The following is a 15,081-nucleotide window of genomic DNA, read 5'->3' on the forward strand; positions in this document are numbered from 1 at the left end:
AGGAGTTATAAGAACGACTCCAGGAGCTACTTGACAAAGGCTTCATTCGCCCCAGTCACTCACCTTGGGGAGCTCCTGTGTTGTTTGTCAAGAAGGAAGATAGACCAATGCGGATGTGCATAGACTACAGAGCTTTGAATCAAGTGACAATCAAGAACAAGTACCCCTTCCCAGGATCGATGACTTATTTGATCAGTAAAGAGGAGCAACAGTGTTCTCAAAGATAGACCTACGCTATGGGTACCATCAGCTGAAGGCGAAAGAAAGAGATATACCCAGAACGACATTCAGAACCAGATATGGACACTACGAGTTGTAGTTATGCCTTTTGGAGTGACCGATGCACCTGCGGTCTTCATGGACTTAATGAACAGAGTGTTCAGAGAATATCTTGACAAATTTATCATTGTATTCATCGATGACATTCTGGTCTATTCAAGGACCCCAGAGGAGCATGACCCGCACTTGAGGATAGTACTGCAGACTCTTCAGCAGAAGCAACTTTATGCTAAATTCTTTAAGTGCGAGTTCTGGTTAAATCAGGTGGCATTTTTGGGTCACATAATTTCTAAAGAAGGCATTCAATTGGATCCAGCCAAAGTGGAAGCGGTCAACAACTGGAGTAGACCCAAGAACGTCAGAGAGATCAGAAGCTTCCTTGGTTTAGCTGGGTACTACAGGAAGTTCGTGGAGGACTTTTCCAGGATAGCCTCTCCACTAATAGCCCTCACCAGAAAGAACAAGAGATTCGAATGGTCAGATAAATGTGAGCAGAATTTCCAAGAGCTAAAGAAGAGATTGATCAGTGCTCCCATTCTGACTGTTCCACAGAGCGACAAGAGTTTCGACATCTACAGTGATGCTTCCAAGATGGGTTTAGGAGCTGTACTCATGCAAGAAGGAAAAGTCATAGCTTATGCTTCCAGACAACTCGAAGATTATGAGAAGAACTACCCTACTCATAGTCTTGAGCTGGCAGCTGTGGTTTTTGCACTAAAACTCTGGCGACATTATTTGTATGAAGTTCAGTGTAGAATCTTCACAGATCATCAGAGTCTTAAGTACTTCTTCATTCAGAAGGACTTAAACATGAGACAGCGCAGGTGGCTGGAGTTGGTTAGAGATTACGACTGTGAGAATCTCTACCACCCAGGAAAAGCTAACAAAGTGGCAGATGCACTAAGCAGAAAGTCCAGTGCATCCCTGATATCTCTGTCATCATTAGCCCTGCCACTGCAGAAGGAGTTGTCAAATTTTGGACTTGGAATTATTTACGGACAGCTCTCCGCATTGACCTTAGAGTCTACCTTGTTTGAGGGGATACAGAGAAAGCAAAGTGAAAATCCGGACATCCAGAAGATCAAGCAGGGGATACAGAAAGAAGACAACTCAGAGTTCAGAGTAACAGATAGCGGAACTCTTTATCAAGGGAGTCGCATTTGCGTGCCCCATGATGAAGAACTGAGGAAGAAGATCTTAGAAGAAGCTCACAACACACCATACTCCATACATCCTGGTTCTTCTAAGATGTACCAAGATGTGAAACAGAGGTTCTGGTGGGCAAGACTCAAGAGAGACGTTGCTAAATATGTCAGTACCTGCTTGACATGCCAGAGAGTCAAAGCAGAACACCAGAGACCAGGAGGAGTTCTTCAGCCTCTTCCAATACCATAATGGAAATAGGAAGACATATCCATGGGCTTCATAACAGGTCTTCCAAGAACAACCAATGGATATGAGGCGATATGGGTAATAGTAGACCGATTGACCAAGGCTGCTCACTTCCTAGCCATCAAGATGTCCCACTCCATAGAGCAGTTGGCCCAGCTATATGTTAAAGAGGTAGTCAGACTTCATGGAGTTCCTAAATCTATCATTTCTGATAGAGATGGGCGCTTCACCTCAGACCTTTGGGAGTGCGTTCAGAATGCACTAGGCACCAAACTCAAGTTCAGCACAGCTTTCCATCCACAGACTGATGGACAGACAGAGCGAGTGAATCATATTTTAGCAGATATGCTCAGAGCTTGTGCGCTAGATTTCAAGGGAAGTTGGTGCAAGTATTTGTGCTTAGCTGAATTCGCTTACAACAATAGCTATCAGGCCACCATCAAGATGGCACCTTATGAAGCACTATATGGCAGGAAATGCAGATCACCCATATGCTGGCAATAAGGAGGAGAGAGAAAAGAGATGGAAGCAGAGTTGGGCATTCAGACAAAGGTGATAGACGAGACTACTCAAGCAATCCAGAAAATCAGACAGAGAATTGAGACTGCCCAGAGCAGACAGAAGAGTTATGCTGACGCACGCCGTAGGCCATTGGAATTCCAAGTAGGAGATTCAGTTTTCCTCAAGGTCGCTCCTATGAAGGGAGTGATGAGATTTGGCAAGAAGGGCGAATTAAGTCCCCGCTATGTAGGACCTTACCTAATCATAGAAAGGATTGGGAAAGTAGCTTACAAGTTGGACTTACCACAAGCCATGTTAGCAATACATAATGTATTTTATGTCTCTATGCTAAAGAAGTGTCTCCACGACCCGAGCCAAGTGATTCAACCTCAGTCAGTGCAGATCCAAGAGGATCTTAGTTATGAGAGTAGACCTACACAGATAGTGGACAGAGCAATTAAGAGATTTAGAAACAAAGAAGTACCACTAGTGAAGGTCGTCTGGCAGAACCAGAAGCACGAGGAAATCACTTGGGAGCAGGAGGACAGTATGACACAGAAGTATCCAGAGCTATTCTAAGTTCGAGGACGAACTTTTTATAAGGTATGGGGGATTGTAACGACCCAATTTTTCCTATTTCAAGTTCTAAAAGTCCATAAAAATATTTGGAAATACTTTTAAAATATTCTAGAGATTTTTAGAAATTTTTAGAGTATTTTTATGAAATTTTTGGAGGTCGTTTAGTATGTTTACAAAAAGAAAGAAGTTTTGACAAAAAAATCGTTGAAGGTGAGACTCGAACCCAAGACCTCCGGTCGAACCTGACCCCAACCGGACATAGCCAACCAACTGGGCTACGTGTGGTTTGTTAATAAGTATGAAATGAAATATATTTAAGTTGTAATTGGAACATAATTAAACTGACTTATAAAGGGATTAAGTTTTCCCTTTCTCGCCGAAAACCCTATCTGCCTTTTCTTTCCTCTCCCGACGGCGATTTCGCCTTCTCGTCTCGGTCGAAAAACGCAGCAGCAAGTGAAGGTCTCTCCGGCACCGGCGAAGGCTTTTTCCGGCCGATCTTCACCTGCGGTGGTGATTCCCTCGTCAAGGAAGGTCTGTGGGCGCAAGGGATGTTGAAGATCCAAGCTAACCGAAACCCTAAAGCTTCCTCCTTCGGTTGTAAGTCCAAGAACGCTAGGTAAGTACTACTCACCTGTGGTAGGAGTAGCTCCGCGATTTTTGCTTCCTTCTTTTCCTTGCCGAGCGTGAACAGATTCCTTATTGATTCGTTTAAGGATTTCGATTGGATTTTGCTAAGCACAGCAGGTTTTAAGAAGCTTTTGTTTGTAGATTGTGACTTACAGTTTCGAAGTTTGCAGTTCCAAGTGGTACAGTTCATGTAGAGTTTCCAGTAGGGCTATGAGGATTGTTCTTCAGGCTTGAACTTAGTATTTTAGTTGGCATAATCGGGTTACATGGAAGCTAGCATTGGTTTTCTGTTGTTCTATGTTGCCGTGGCACACTGCGTGAAGAGTACTTGTGGTTTAGGGTTTGATATGTAGCTGTCTTGTGCTATTAGTTCCCTTATACCGTGTAGCTTGTAGCACTTCTTGCTTATTCTGTTAATTTCTTAATGCAGTTAATTGATAGCATGTTCTGCCTATGTTGTTAGCTCTTTATACCATGTAGATTAGAGCATTTCTTGCATAGAATTTCTGTTTCGAATTCATTGTTAAGCCGAACAGCCCCTAATTCCAGCCTGTGGTTGTGTTTTAAGCATGCCTTTAGCTCTTAAATGTTGCATCTGGGTAGGTCTAACGGCTGCCATAAATTCCAGCAAGTTGTTTTCCTTTTTGGGCCACGCAGATGGGCATAAACAGCCCTTGATCTTTAGCATTTCAAGTTAGGTAATCTTGGTTAATTAGTAGGCATGATCAGCAGGTTATCTAAGTGACAATATTAGTTTTAGTGCTATTCTTGAATACGAACAGCCGTATTTCTTTCCGGCATTACAATTCTGAAGTCTTTGCCATTAGATGAGCATGAACAGTTCCTTTGTTTTGCTGTCCACAAGCATGAGCAGTATTAGTTCTTAAATCTGTTTCACTTGCAGTATTAGAATAGCATGATTAGTAAGTTCAAAGTTGCTTTCTTTTGCTTTATTTTGTAGCATGATTAGTAAGTTCATATTTGCTTTCCTTTGCTTTGTTTTATAACATTCTTAGAGAGTTCAGATCTGCTTCCCTTATGTTATTTTTATATAGCATGCTTGGTTAGTTGTAATCCTATACTTGTTAGATATATCTATAGGATTCTAATAGGCTCCAATAAAGGATTATAAGAAGCATGAGTAAAGAAAAAGACTAAAGTTTAGTTAAAAAGAGATAACAAGTAAATTAAAGTAAGAGGCTAGTACCCGACTTCCGAGGTTGTCGTTAAACAAATCCAGGTGACCAATTCCGAGGTCTTGGCCCTGGTAAGACCGAGGTCTTTATCCTCATAGGGCTGGAGGCTCGCTACCCCAGTCACTATTAGAGAGCGCGCAAAACAAAGATGGTACTAAGCCTGGGCCCAAAGAAGAAAAGAAAAGAAAAGAAAAAGAAGAAAGAAAAGAAGAACAAGAAGAAGAAAGTGAAAGAGAAATTAAAAGATCAATTTCTAGTATAAGGATATAAGAAAATGAAACAAGTTTATGCTTAGAATCAATAAAAGTTTAGTTTTTTAATTCTAAGCTTACAGTAGTTGTTTCATTACTTTCCTGTCAGTTAGTAAGCATGTTTAGTATTCAGTTTTATTTCTGTATACCATGAGTACATGTAGCTTTGCTTTTAGCATTTCAGTTTTAGTATTGTTGCATTCTTTTTATGCACTTCGAGTTTTTGTGAGATAGATTAGTACTTACTAAGCGTTTTCGCTTATAGATCTTTTGTTTTCTTTCCTCCTACCGCAGATAAAGGAAAAGCTAAGATATGAAAAGGAGGTGACAGGATGGTGGTGGTGATGAAGATGTGTGATGTTTGGACTGTGGAGAGATCCAGAGAGTGCTAGCAAACTTGCAGGACTTAATGATTAGAGTTTATGCTTTATTTCTTTTCTTTAAATACTGTTATGAAGTTTATGTGATTGTAATTGAGTTTGATTCGTATTGTAGCTTATTTATGTCTTATTCTGGGAGTTGTGTTTAGTTCTTGTTGCTAGTCTAGTCTTTTGGTTATAGTATGAATTTATTACTGCGTGGTTGTGAATAAAATGTGTTCCAGCCGCATGTGGCTGCGTATATATCTTGTGTATTATAGATTTGGTCACCGCTATAGGGGAGATTCTGCCGAAATTTTTCGGTAGGGTTTCCATGTGATATTTAATCATACCGGTTAAGTAGAGTTAGTAGTTAAGTAACGGTCATCCTTAGAGAGTAGTAGTAGTAAGAAGGGTGGGTTGTTACATCTTCGTTCTCCTGTGCTCGGTCCTCAGTACGAACGGTACAGGGACGTCCTCTTCTTGACATCTAATTATGTAGGAGAGAAACAAAACTAAAATCGTCTCTAGTCTTTCTAAGCATATGTATCCAAACATAGAAAAATAAAACAAGAATTTTCTTCTTACTTTAGCGTATATAAGCAGATACTCTATACCACAATTAATAAGCATAAAAGAAAAAAATTAAATACTTTCTTACTTGAAGACGATAAAAATGGTGCTGATGTGTGATGTTGGAGAATGGGAACTGCTCTGATACCAACTGTAACGACCACCCTTCTTAATACTCTACTTCTCTCTAAAAGTGACCGTTACTTAACTACTAACTCTACTTAACCGGTATAATTAAAAACCACGAGGAATCCCTACCAAAAAATTTCGGCAGAGTCTCCCCTATACCGGTGACCATAATCATTAATACATAACATAATATACACAGCCACAGGCGGCTGAAACATTTATCAAACAACCACGCAGTTTATAAGACACAACAACTGAAAAAAAAAATAAACTATTCTAGCAATAACAAATGAATAAAACTCCAACAGTGGAAAATAACCAAACTAACAATGCGGAATGAAAATACAATCTCAAAAGACATATACCATAAGGTACAACTCAACTATTTCTATCCACTAAACATGAAAACTCAAAACTTCCCAGGTCTCTCCATAGTCCTAGCATCACACATCCTTCGTACACCTCCTTGTCGTCTTCCTTTCTATATCTTTTCCTTTCCTGTATCTGTAGTAAGAGGAAATGCAAACTATAAGCAAAATTTGCTTAGTAAGCGCTATCTAACTCACAAAAACACAAATATGCATGTATACAGAAAGAACTAGAAACTATATGCTCTAAAAGGAAGTAAAGCATAAACATAACTGCTCATGTCAAATTAATAGCAAAGAAAAGCTAAGGAATCTACTCATGTAATTCTAATAGCTAATCATGCTGCTCATCTAATAGGTAAACATGAAAAACTACTCATCTACTAGATAAACATGGTAGAATAAAGAACTAAACTTACTGATTTTTATAACTATATGAAACTTATTTCATTTGTTCTAAACTTAATCTTTAATACTTTATGTTTATGTAAAACTCGTTTTACTTGTTCAAAAACTTATACTTATAATACTTCAAAATAATAATCAACTTCTTCTTGGGCCCGGCAACTGTACTTGCTTTTACTTTTGTAATGACCCAACTCATTTGGCGGCCCATTTGGCGACCCTCGGGTCGTCGACCGTCGGTCGTGCCGTTACTACTAGGTTATCTAAACCTAGGGACGACTATGGGAGCTCAGCCCAAGGACAACTGAGAGTCCAGTACAGTGCCACTGATAAAATTAAAATACTTGTTATCTTTTAATACTTCTAATATATAATGCCTTGCCATTTTAATAAGCACCTTGTGTGCCAAAATCCCTAAAGTCTTGACTTTGGGATCTACTTAAGGCCTTGGCCTTTTTCTTTCTTTTCTTCATCTTTCTTATACTTGTTAATACTTCTAAAAGAATGCTTCTTTAAAAAGAAACTGAACTATTTAAGCAAATTCTAACTTTGCAATACTTAAACCAAAAATCTGCCTACTATGCTAAATAAATTCTGAAATGCAATACTTATAAAAAGATCTGCATACCATACTTATAAAAATCTGCATACTATACTTATGAAAACCTGCATACATACTAACTAGAAGCAAAGCTGCATGCTCATAATACATGTACAGAAACTATATAAAACTTATGCTCATGATCTATGGACTGTTCTTGTAATAATAAGCCTCTAACTGCATGCTATTAGTTACGGCTGTTCATGCTTATCAATGCAAGGAAACTGAATTTGCCATGCTAAAAAAAAAATTGATCATGCTTCCTAAAAACCGCAATAAGAACATCTAAACAGAAATTCAAAGTGGGGATGTTTGTGCCCCTTTTTTTTTCTTAGCAAATATTAAACTCTGTCCGAAACTTTTGGAACCACTAGGAGGAAACAAAACACTCACTAACCAGCCAAATCCATTAAGCAAAAACAGCAGTAACACCTCCACCTGAACCTTATCTACTCATGGCATTAAGAAGCACAAAGGAGAAACATAACTTCATCGTTTCAATTCGAAACCATCCAGTGATTGGAAAACCATAAGAAATCAAAAGCTTCACAGTTCAAATCACAAAACCTCAACAATCACCAAATTAAACTTGCTGAAAACATAAAACATAAACCTCTGCAAAGCTGATTCACAACTTGAACTTCTATATATTGCTCTACTGAAAATATAGCGGTTCTTTAAAACCACTGTTAATACACGGCAAAAATAAGGAATCCCAAAACCGTATGCTAAATATAAGGGCTGTCCTGGCTTGACAAAAAGATTAGCAACAAAATAAATACAACTCTTAAGGCATGCTGTGAGATAAAAATAGCTTATCAATTGACCTACAACAAGCCCTAGGGTTTCATACAAAGCTTCGGGAACAAGGAGAGGAACAAGGAATAGACCTCGGAACTATCCTACTGCAGGTGAGTAGCGACTTACCCTTGAGTTTCTTGGACTTACGGCCGAGAAGGAGGCTTCTAGGGTTTTCGGCAGCTCCAATTCCGGTGACTCCTTGCACTTCCATGCTCTCTTCGACGAGGGTTCGTGAAGCCGGGAAGAGTTCCTTGGATTGAACCCTTGGCCGACCACCGAGATGAAGCCCTAGCTTCGTTCTCCACTTCCGCCCGAGAGGAGCCGGCGTCGCGCACGCGTGAAGCAGAGGAGAGGAAGGCTTCGAGAGAGGAAATTTTAGGGCATGGGAGATATAACCTCAACTTTTCCCTTTATAACTCCCATATTTCCGTTAACTATCTCAATTATATTTGCTACCTTTTCTAAACAGATCCATCCGCTGGAACAGTTGGTCAGCCGGGTTTTGACCGAGTTAAAGGTCGATGGTTCGAGTCTCGGCTTGGACATTTTTTTGTCGAAACCTCTTTTGTTTAGTAAAAATATCAAACGACCTCCAAAAATTACATAAAAATACTCTAAAAATTTCAAAAAATCTATAGAATTTTTTTATAGCATTTCTAAATATTTGTAACCACTATTAGAACTCTAAATGTGGAAATTTGGGTCGTTACAAGCTGCGCATGGCAATTCTCTGCGCCAGCCGAGCATTATCGGGGGTGGCAGTTCTCGGCGTTGGCAGAGCACTACCTAGCGCACCACTGTCGGGTGCAACAGTGCTCAGCGCCGGCAGCCGCAACTAAATGAGAAAAGGGGAGAGAGAGAGAGAAATACCTTCTTTCTAGAGGAGAGGTCGTCGATCGCCAGAGGAGGAGAGTATGCCGAAGGAGGAGATTGTCAATTGTCGATCGCCGATCGCTTGAGAATGTGATCACACAAGGAAACATCGGGGGACGTGAACCTTGATGTCTTCCTAAATTTAAAGATGGATGATATGGTGTGTAAATAAGGGGCCCGATAAGGCCAGAAAGTCAATAGTCAAGAAGACGTGGCGATCAATGGTCAAAAGAACGTAGTGGTTAACAGTCGAGAGAAGACGGGAGTTAGGCCTCTTTGCGTTACTAGCCGTATAATTCTCGGTTGCTCACAAGCAGGTGGGTCCGCAAGTCCAAGCCCTGGCATGACGGTTGGACTATTGCCTGGCCTACCCCCTACTGATCAGATCTCCCCAGCTCAAGCTTTACATATGGCCCTGGCACCTTTACCAGATAGCCCTCGACCGACAGTTAACTCATGAAGGCGGGGTCCCTGGGCATAGCCTTAGATGAGCCTCGGCCGGTTCGGGCGCTCATACTTTTCATCAAGGCTCAGTCCTTACAGCACATCCGAGCAATCATCCCGAGCTGTCTAGAGTTTAACCCAGGCGAGGCAGATAACACTAAGCGACAACAGTGTCAGAGAATCCTAACCTCTTATCAGAGAATAACTGTTGCAAGTCAGAGAATATTCTAATGTTCTACCAGACACTGAGAGTGGAACCTTCCTCCTACCAATGGGAGGTCGTCGGACGTCCTCCCTCACTGGACATGCCCTGACACCCGACATTCTCTGACAGCGATCAGGCTCAAAAGGCAGGCAAAGTCGTATAAAAAGAGAGGTCCTCTTCATTGGCCAGGTAGATGCACATCCTCACGTATCTTCAACAATTCTTTTTTCCTTCCTTCGTACATTGCTTTGTTGGGGAAAAAAGACCTGACTTAAGCGTCGAAGGGCCTGCGTCAGGGACCTTTTCCTTGATTTTTGGTCTCTAATGCTCAGTGTGCTTGTCTAAGTGTGTGCAAGACCCAATTACCACCGGGTCTATTACTGCAGACCTTTGGTTCCATGTGGGGGTTTACTTTTTCGACGTGCATACACAGGGTGCATTAAAGTTGCCTTTCCGTCAACACCGATGCTACCTTCGCCGGTCTCCGTCTAATTCAGATTATGGACAGGATTAATAGATATTAATTATTTGTCGCTAATAGAAAGAGAATACTTACTTCGTCACTAATAGCGACAGTGAAATAAATTATCCATTATTAGATAAAGTAATAAATTTAAAATCCCAACTAAATAGCATCGGATTATTAAAGATCGTCGCTAGTAACAAATAGATAATATAATATATTATCTGTCACCACACTACAAAAATTTATAGGATTACCGACGGAAATATCCGTCGGTATTCCGTCGCTAAAGGGTCTTGCCGACAGATTTTCGACGGAAAAAAAATCTATTGCGAGAATATGCGTCGGAACCTATTTTGCCAACGGAAGTATAACTTCCGTCGGTGACGTACCGACGGAATTATAATTCCGTCGGTAAACCCCGCTGGCCAACTGTCGCCAAATTTTCCGACGAAAATATGACTTTCGTCGGAGCCAGGGGAATTTGGAGCGGAAAATACCGGGCTGTACCATCATTTCCGTCGGTATTTTTCGTCAATAGTGATGGATAATATTTATCCATCGTTAGTAATGATCATTTTTAATAAGTCGTAGTTAAATCCATCGCTAATAGGTGATCTTGTCGTAGTGAATTAAAGAGCTCAAGCTAAAAGATGAAATTTATCCTTCTTCTCCTGTAGTATTCCACAACTTTTTAACAAAGACAATGACCGTTGAATCCTTCAGAGAGCTGGTAAACATTATAAAATAACTATATTATTAAACAAAAAACTCAATGAATGATCCAACATGAAATTTAACACCTCCACTGATTTGACACTGGTCCTAGAAAGAAAGACAAATCATATAATAAATCAGATCAGTACTTCTTCATTTAACAAGCCATTATTTATTTATCATATATGTGTTGATATATGAACTCCAGGAAGAGTGATGATACATGCGAAAAATTAAAGAACAAAAACATTCGACGCCTACTTTTGAGGTAACATTTTCTAATTAATTAAGTAATTAAACTCCTCGTGATTTGGAGATCCTTGTGTCTGGTTTAGCCCTTCCATCAGCAGGCTGATACCATCCTGCAGAGTCATTGACATATATGATCATTAATCAGTTTGTCATAAAATGCAATTTGTAATGTTTACTGTCTAGTTCTTCGTCATAAATGAGCTTGTGGGGAAATTAAAAGCCAGACCTGAGACGACAGCAAGTTGGGTCCATGCTCTGACGCTAAAAGACAAGGCTCCAAATACTGCTCCATCATTTGGTAATCATTTGGCACTGGGCCTGGAATTGCCTGAAAGTGAAGAATGCAAGCTGCATTATTTATAATGCTCAAGAATTTCTTAAAATTTACAGTATGAATTTTTCGCTACCTCTGCTTGATCCATGGGGCTATCAAGGTCGATTCCAGTTAATGAACTCATGGAAACAGGCTTCATGGAGAGAATCTGAAGTTGTTTAGATCATAGTGGATGTTAGACATATATATAAGATAGCGCTATGAACAGATCTGTTAATTACCTCAATCTGATTCTGTAAACATTGCACGTAGTTGATAATCTCCTCCAAGATCAGCTGTTTTCCTTTTATCTATTGAACATCACCATAAATTTTAAATCCAAAAATTTGCATTCGACAGAAATAATGGAGTTTCACGTAGATGCCTCTTAATTAATTACCCTGTCACAGCCAGGAACAAGGCTTTGCAAAATCTTCATTTTTTCACTTATCTTCTCCCTTCTTAGCTGAACAAATTAAAAAGAAAAAAAAAAAGAAAAACAGAGTTCTGAATAATTAATATTATCATCTGCGAAGATAAATAAGCATATACTAAAATAAATGTAGATTATATTGATTACCCTTTCTGCGAGGCTGTGGCTATCAGTTGCTTCCCCTCTCCTCGCTCTCACATGAATAACTCCTTTAGGGGGCTCCTCAAATTTCACTCCCTTAGCCTCTTTTCCCTTCTGTGCTCCTCCATTAACTCCTCTCTTGCTCCTAAATTTCTCACTATTCTTGCTTTCCTTTTCTTCCTGGCAAATTAAATCGAGAAATCAACCACACGATAAAGCATGAATTCCTCGAAATGCACATCTATATTTGCTTACCTTACAGGGCTTAGCAGTGATGGAGCTTCCGGTCGGTGAAGGCCCTGAGTTATCAACTTGCACTGACACTGAACTCTTGATATCGAAACTCTCGCTTGCTTCAGTCGCTGCGACATTAGCAATCTGTGATTTGGCTCCCAAAGTAAAGTAGTAATCAAAGCAATCTGAAAAAATATTTGCAGCGTCTCCATGATCCCGGCCTGTAGAATTCACAATGGTATTGAGAAACGGTGTCATGCTAATATTGATATGAAGATATCAAATTGCAGGCGGAGGAGAGATGGTGGTGGCTTGGTGAAGGTGCAGTGTACTGCACAATTTATAGAAGCTTTCTTTTCACTTCGATGCATGTATCTTCACACTTTGACCCGTCTTTTCAAATTTCAGTGCCTTGGTCTACTATCTTTCTCTCTTTCCTCTCCCCCTCTCTCTCCCAGTGTTGTCAAAATCTCGTGTTTATATAAAATTAGATCATAAAATCAAATTATAAATTCTTATAAGATTTTATATCATATTTTAAATTAGTTTTAAAAGAAGTCTATATATTTTTTTAATTGATCATTAAATATTTTAATCCAAATTATAACATAAATTTATATAGAGAATATTTTATTTTATATAATCATAAATTACTCATGATTTTAAACTTTTAAACAACCAAATACTTACCATAAAAACATAACATAAAATAACTTAATTGCAAACATAAATAAAACACAAGATAATAGATTAATATAAATCATTCATAGACAAATACAAATCTAAAATCATCCCAAAACGATATCTTTATCCAAAATGATTTCTTTTTATTAACGACACAAAATCAATAAAATTATCTAAAAATAATATTTTTACAAGTTTAAATGTGATTTTATGATTTTGATTCGATTTTACTTTAATACACGATTTTATCACGATTTTACTTGATTTTCATAAGTAAATTCATGATTTTATACGATTTTACGAGTCAACTCACGATTTTGATAACATTGTCCTCTCCCTCTCCCACCTTTAACTTACGGTATAGTGGCAAAAGGTGACTATATTCACCTCCAACGTCCCAGTTAATTCATCCCGGGATCAATATGGAGGAAATAAATTATAGATGACTACTAACTTTTAAAATAGTGATTAACACATGAGGAGAATATTTACATCATCCCGAAAGGACCACGCCACGACATTCATCTGTGGATTGTAGTCATGGACTGTAAAAGTATGAAACATCTAGCTGGCCGTGTTTAGGCTTTGAGAGTGATTGCATTTCAGGAAAATTTGTTACTAGAGTTCATGTGATTTATCTATTTCTTTATGGACAAAAGACGATAATACTAATTTTTCAGATGGTTTGGTATTATGGATTCTTTTGATTAAATATAAATAGATAAATTATAGGAATATTTTATTTAGCACGGTGCAAAAATCTATTTAATTTATAAGGATGCATGTATTCGTTGATTTTAATTTCTGGAGTTATTATTTTTTCCTATTTTTAATTTGTAAGTATGTCATTCGGTAAAACCAAAAGTCATCACAAATCAAGAAACCCAATGAAATGGACGTTTTTTTTCATTAAAAAAAATCAAATGGGCATTTTTTTTAATGATTTCATCTCAAATTATAATAGCTACCGATAACTACTATAATATACAAAAAGTTTCAAGCAATGATTATAATGTATAAAAACTAGTAATTATTATAATATATTTAGGATGACTTTAAAATTTAAAATTTAAAATTTATACAATATAAAAGTTATCAAATGACTAGTAAAATATATAGAGGTTATCTAATAACTAGTAAATATACTGAGTTTAGAATTTAAGATTTAAAATTTTAATAATTACATAACAACTTATATAATTGTTTTAAAATAATTTTGATAAAATTTAAATACTTTATATTGTAACAAATACTTGATAGTTTTTTTATGGGGTAGTTTCTATAATATTATAATAGCTATTTGATATGTTACATTGTAACAATTACTTAGATTACTTTTATAATAATTTAAAGTTTAGAGATATTTTCGGATAAAAATATTGAAGGGACGTTTTTTTTTATTTTTATAATATGTCATGTCAGTGTCTACCTACTACTACTACTACTACTATTATTATTATTATTATTATTATTATTATTATTATTATTATTATTATTATTATTAAGTCCCACCCTACATTTAACATCCATTGCATAATTGTTGGTAAGTTTTGAAGAAAACTTCAAAATTTATCATCATTAAAATTTCAAAATTATTAAAATAATTTTAAGATTTTAAGATCAACACGGAGGAGATAAATCATGAATGACTACTAATCTTTAGAATAATAACTAACTCATAAAAAAAATCATTTAATTATCTCAATTTTACTAAAATTCAAATCCTAAATATTAGGATGATAATACCTCATCGGTTAGTCTACAATAGATTATATAAACTGTTGCTCAACATGTGTACACTATACACGACGAGATCATTTAAGTGCTTTAATTTGACTCGATTATTTAAACTTCATTCTGAGAAATACACAACTAATTTTGAAGTATGCTTCTTTAAATGTAAGTTTGACCAGAAGATACCTTTATTCTCATGGCTTATTGATATATGGATATACGATTCGTTCATCTTAGTACTTCCATCAATATATCTTTAGATTAATAAGAAAAAAAATAAATTATGAATAACTACTAATTATTATTATAAATAATAAAACATGAGAAAAAATATACTCACACATTTTAAATTTTAACTTAAAATTTTATATAATAATATTTTATATTTTAATCATGACACCAACTAAAGGAACTTAGATTAAGGATATTCAAGCCTCAAGCGGTGAAGTAGGAAAAATACTAGATTTGTGTGGTCAAAGAGTATTGCAAAGTAGGGTAAATCGTTATTTGTGCCATATCCACAT

At 37.4% G+C, this 15,081-nt stretch overlaps 1 protein-coding gene across 1 annotated transcript; it reads right to left on the reverse strand.

Moving 5' to 3' along the window:
• Positions 1–10,961: 10,961 nt before the first annotated feature.
• Positions 10,962–12,589, reverse strand: LOC122030407 (transcription factor bHLH137-like). Its single transcript, XM_042589613.1, has 7 exons — positions 12,161–12,589; positions 11,912–12,085; positions 11,732–11,797; positions 11,574–11,642; positions 11,426–11,500; positions 11,245–11,346; positions 10,962–11,128 (listed from the first exon to the last, which is right to left on the reverse strand). Exons 1-7 carry the CDS (start codon positions 12,395–12,397, stop codon positions 11,045–11,047), a joined length of 807 nt encoding a protein of 268 aa, XP_042445547.1. The 5' UTR covers positions 12,398–12,589; the 3' UTR covers positions 10,962–11,044.
• Between the last annotated feature and the right edge of the window lie 2,492 nt (positions 12,590–15,081).

Source organism: Zingiber officinale, chromosome 10B (genome assembly GCF_018446385.1).
Source record: "Zingiber officinale cultivar Zhangliang chromosome 10B, Zo_v1.1, whole genome shotgun sequence".
Taxonomy (NCBI): Eukaryota; Viridiplantae; Streptophyta; class Magnoliopsida; order Zingiberales; family Zingiberaceae; genus Zingiber; species Zingiber officinale.

Bases quoted from the DNA above. Each gene is read 5' to 3' on its own strand.
- LOC122030407 (XM_042589613.1), bottom strand. From the start codon at position 12,397: ATGACACCGTTTCTCAATACCATTGTGAATTCTACAGGCCGGGATCAT. The intron at 11,643-11,731 runs GTAATTAATTAA...GATGTTCAATAG, and splicing joins TTGTTCCTGGCTGTGACAGG to ATAAAAGGAAAACAGCTGAT. The intron at 11,501-11,573 runs GTAATTAACAGA...AAACAACTTCAG, and splicing joins GTTTACAGAATCAGATTGAG to ATTCTCTCCATGAAGCCTGT.